Source organism: Miscanthus floridulus, chromosome 9 (genome assembly GCF_019320115.1).
Source record: "Miscanthus floridulus cultivar M001 chromosome 9, ASM1932011v1, whole genome shotgun sequence".
Classification (NCBI taxonomy): domain Eukaryota; kingdom Viridiplantae; phylum Streptophyta; class Magnoliopsida; order Poales; family Poaceae; genus Miscanthus; species Miscanthus floridulus.
The window spans coordinates 134,483,565-134,488,626 of NC_089588.1; the positions used below are offsets into that span (position 1 = coordinate 134,483,565).

A 5,062-nucleotide genomic window follows, 5' to 3' on the forward strand; every position below is an offset into this window, starting at 1 on the left:
TTAAGATTTATGGGATCAAATCAATATTATTAAATTTATCATAAAATATATTTTTATAAGGTGCTCATTTTATATCATAAATATTGTTACTCTTTTCTATAAAGTTAGCAAACCCACCCGTTCCATCATCATCACAATGAAACGACGGCCGCGATGCATGAGACTGTTGTCCAGACGAGAGAATTGGTTAGTGGTTCGGCTGCTCGAGCTACCATGTTAGATTGATGACGGTAGCGCTTCAAAAGTCACAGCTGAGAAGATAATATATGGTCTGTATATTCCTTCTGTTTTTTTACATGTCATATTAGTCTGTTTTTTTAACTATCATTTAAAAAAAAAATTGTGTATGTTAACAATATAAGATTTATTTTTTTAGATTCACTATGAGAAATATCTTCACAATATATAGTTCACATGTAAAAAAAACAGTTAAAATTAGGAATATTTAACTTAAAACAAACCTAATACGACAATCGGAACAGAGGGAGTACTCTCATGTGCAAAAAAGAATGGAAATCCGGAGAAGTCAGATAATCCTAAATTATAGAAAATAATATTAATATTGTATCTTAAAATAAATTATCAAAATATTTCCTTCAAAAAATAATTATTAAAATATATTCCATGATAAAATTATTAAACTCCAGAAGTGGGGAGGCTTTCCTACACCTTTCACTCTTTTCTTTTCTTCAGGACCAATGGATTACTCCGTAGTATAGTACTCCTGTATACTCTGGAGAAGTTTCTTGTGGGCTCAGACCAGCTCCAGTGTGTATATCAAGGATTTGTTTGGTAGAGCTTTAAGAACAGCTTCTAGGATAAACCCAAAGAAGCTCTCTTAAATAGTTTTTTTTAAGAAGTGATTCTATGTTGATTTTGTGAATTGATGAAATGAACTAGGAAGCTAAAATCTGAAAAAGTAGTTTCTCAAAATTCATTAAACGCATAGAGTTACTGTATGCATGGATTTTATCCTATAGAATCGTAGAGAAGCTTTTTCAGCAGGAGAATCACTTTTCTTAATAAATTTAGCTTCCACGGAGTCTTATTTAGGCACCAAACCAAAAATAGAATCATAGAGGAGCTCTACCAAACAAACCCTACAAATGCATAACCTTAGAATCTATAAGCACATGTAGCTTATTTACGCACCGATGTAAAGAATAAACAAAAAATCCTTTTGACCTAGCCATGGGGAGCGGATGAAGAAAGTTATTGGTGATAACACATTTGATTGCTCAGTAAGGTTATACTAACGACATGATAAGAAATGATAGATTAGAGCAAATTCTACCTGTATGGGGCTTGATGACCTGGCTTCCTTTGCTCCTTAGAATAAAACGCTGAACTTGCTCTCATAGCGTCCATGATGACATCCCCGTAGCCCCGGAAAGGTGCATTGCATGCAACGCACAACGCGCGAGACGACGGGACATTTGGATAAAGATGGCGGTCATGCCCTACTCCTAGCTCGCTACACCAACTTTTTGTCCCCTGCCTCCTGACGACTGGAATTGCTCCTACGAGTCGCCCATGATTAGGGCAAAACAGAGCAGAACATGACAGGGGCAAGACGAAGATGCTGCTGCCTCCTGCCTGAAAGGTGAAAGCATACCAACACAGTCAAAACCCCCGTCCCATCTTTTCATGCTCGGCTCCCCAGGCGTGACGCATGGAGATTCGTGCTCGCGACCACAGTCACGCCCCCCACATGACAGCGACGGCGAGGCGCACGAGCTGTGACCGTCCTTGGCCAGCTGGCTCCTGCGGCTTGCCATCTGTTTCTGCGGCGCGCTGCCCTGCAACTGGGTAAAAGCGCCACCGCCGGCCCACTGCACTCCCTCCGAGTCCTCCACCCCGCACGACTTCCGATGCACGGGCTCGCCCAGTGATGCCTGACGCTGCCATGTGGGACCCGAGGTAGCCGGGACCCGGACGTCTGTCAGAGACCCCTTCGCCTAGCAGGGCCCCACCGCCTCGGCCGCACGAGCTTCAAAGCAGAGTCCCCTGTCCCGCATCCCCCAAGCTCACCAGCCACCACCACCACCACCACCACCCCACTCCGCTGCCACTGCCGCTTGCTGCTATCACCGCCGCCGCCACGCCTAATCCAGCGAGGCCATGGCCTCGCGCCTCCTGCCGCCGGCGCTCGCGCCGCTGCTCCTCCTCCTCTCGGCGGCGGCGTCGCCCGCGGCCGAGGCGACGCTGCACCCGGTGGACTACCTGGCGCTGCAAGCCGTGCGGCGGGCGCTGACGGACCTCCCAGGCTCCCGCTTCTTCGCCTCCTGGGACTTCACAGGCGACCCCTGCTTGTTCGCGGGCGTCTCCTGCTCCGCGGACGGCCGCGTCACCACACTCGCCCTCGGCGACCCGCGCGCGGGCGCGCCGGGCCTCGCCGGCACCTTCCCGTCCGCGGCCATCGCCACGCTCCCCGCGCTGACCTCGCTCTCCCTCGTGCCGGGCCGCGTCACGGGGACGCTCTCCCCGGCCGTCACCTCCCTGCCCGCGCTCCGCTTCCTCGCGCTCGCTGGGAACCTCCTCTCCCGCGACCTTCCGGCGTCCTTCGCGCCCGCGCTCCGCACCGTCGACCTCAGCAAGAACGGGTTCACGGGGCGGGTACCCGCGTCGCTGCTCCAGCTGCGGGTCCTGCGGACGCTCGTGCTCTCCCACAACGCGCTCTCCGGCGAGATCCCGCGGGCGGTGAGGTCCCCGCTGCTCCACCTCGACCTCCGCAGCAACCGCCTGTCGGGCGGGGTCCCGCCGCTGCCGGGCACCCTGGTGTACCTCTCGCTGGCGGGGAACCGGCTCTCCGGCCCCGTCGGGGGCGTGCTGCGGCGGCTGCCCAGGCTGTCGTTCGTCGACCTCGGACGGAACTTGTTCTCCGGCGAGGTGCCCGGGGAGGTGTTCGCGTTCAGCCGGATCGGGTACCTGCAGCTGCGGAAGAACTCCTTCTCGGGGGAGCTCCGCCCGGCCGGGCGCGTCCGGCCGGGCGCCACCGTGGACCTCAGCCACAACGCGCTCTCCGGCCGCGTCCCGCCCGAGCTCGCCACGGCAAGCGCGGTGTACCTCAACGGCAACCGGTTCGCGGGCGAGGTGCCGCGGGAGGTGGCCGCGGCGGCCGAGGCGGGGCGGATGCGGGTGCTCTTCCTCCAGGACAACTTCCTCACGGAGATCGCTGTGGGTGGCGTCCCGGCCAGCGCCGCCGTGTGCGCGCACTGGAACTGCGTCGCGCCGCCGCCGGCTGTCGCCGCCGCCTGCCCTGCCAAGGGCGGCAGGGGACGCCGCCGGCCACAGACGCAGTGCCGCGGCCGGAGGGGGTGAGTTCTTCTTCACACACACCCTACCGAGGAGGGGTTTTGGTTGGTTTTAGTGGGTAATGATGATGGTCAGAAGGTCTCATGGCTCATGAGACCCACAACCTCAAGTGATTAGTAATAATTCTTGTTAAATTTTTGCGGTTAATTCTGAGATATAGGGCTGTGATTTTGTCGGTTGGACACGTGGACGGCGGATGATGTCGATGTCTGTGGTTGGAGATTACTACTACATAGGAAAAGTTTGTGTAAAGGAAAAGTTAGAATTAAGGTGCTTCATGTTGTTTGGTCTCAACTCCGAAATCAAATGAAAACCCACAATTTCTACTTTGCTATTTGTGTTGATATTGGGATCAATTTGCAGGAAATTGTTTGCCCCAGCCATTATCTTATCCTTATGAATCCATATCAAGTTTGCTCCACATAATCCATAGCCATCTCAATTCACACAGCATCTATTTTGCCAATGTCAAGTGGATTCATACACTGAAGACAGAGTCAAGATACTATATTTCTTTTTCTGCACCTTTGCACAATGTTCAGTTCAGCTAAGTGACTTGTATTTATACTGAGATTACCTGGTACTCAAATTGAACAGGCCAGCGTTTTGCATCATACTTGATTCATGCAAAATTTTGCTGCATATAATACACAGTGTGTCATAGCTGCTTATGAATTCTGTTGTGTGGTCTCCAACCAAATGACAACCCGCAAATTTGACCTATATTGACTTCTTTACAGGACAGAGTCCTTGACAACTCATTCTCTTCTTTTATTTCTTTCCAACTTTCATCTTTCCAATTGTCCGTTGTATCTGATGCATTTCCACTGTGAATGGTAAAATTGAACACTGAAGACAGAGTCAAGATACCATATTTCTTTTCTCCACAAAGTTCAGTTGAGCTAAGTGACTTGTATTTATATTGAGATTATTAGGTACTCAAAATGAACAGGTCAAGGTCAGCGTTCTGCATCAGACTTGATTCATGCAAAATTTTGCTGCATCTAACTCATAGCGTGCCACAGCTGCTTATGAATTCTGTTCTGTGGCCTTGAACCTGTTTGCAGGACAGAGTCGTTGATTCAAATGAAATTCTGCTCCAAACGTTTCATAAACATGACAACTCGTTCTCGTTCTGTGCTTTGATTGCTTCCCTGCTTTCATCTTTCCAATTCTCCGTAGTATCTGATGCATTTCCGCTGTCAATGGTAAAGCAAATGTAAGAGCTCTGTTAAGCTGTAATAACAGAGATGGTTGTTCGTGAACTCTTATTGTGTGGTCCAAACAAAACTACTGCCCACATCTGTACTGATGTTGAGGTTATTACATATCGAAATTCAGCAGGACAGATACTACTAGTACATACAATCTGTAGTTCATACGGAGCTCTGCTCCAGAAACGCGTCTATTGGCAGCAATGTCCACTGGATCCATACATACAGTGAAGGATACTGTATTATCTTTCTTTCTTTTTTGTCTGAGTGGACTTTGTAGCGTTGAAGAATGGGCATCATCTCCTTCCGAGAATCCAAAGCTCACTTTGGGAGCCATGGAAGAAGCTGGGAATTGACAAGAACGATCTTGTGCTACAGTCAGTCAGTCTCCCATCTCCATATCGGATTCTATGTAGTGCCTCCTGCAATGCAAAGTTGCAAACCTGTCTGTCTGTGAGTCTGGTTCTTAGTAGTAGTAAGACCTTTTTAACCTTTTGATAGAAAAAAGCAAGTACCAGAGCAGTACATACAGT

The 5,062-nt window shown here is 49.8% G+C and overlaps 1 protein-coding gene across 1 annotated transcript; it reads left to right on the plus strand.

Moving 5' to 3' along the window:
- Window positions 1–1,633: 1,633 nt before the first annotated feature.
- On the plus strand, window positions 1,634–3,759 carry LOC136483005 (DNA damage-repair/toleration protein DRT100-like). The gene is made up of 2 exons (XM_066480140.1): window positions 1,634–3,317; window positions 3,679–3,759. The coding sequence occupies exons 1-2, from the start codon at window positions 2,122–2,124 to the stop codon at window positions 3,713–3,715; spliced, it is 1,233 nt and encodes a 410-aa protein (XP_066336237.1). The 5' UTR covers window positions 1,634–2,121; the 3' UTR covers window positions 3,716–3,759.
- The last annotated feature ends 1,303 nt before the right edge of the window (window positions 3,760–5,062 follow it).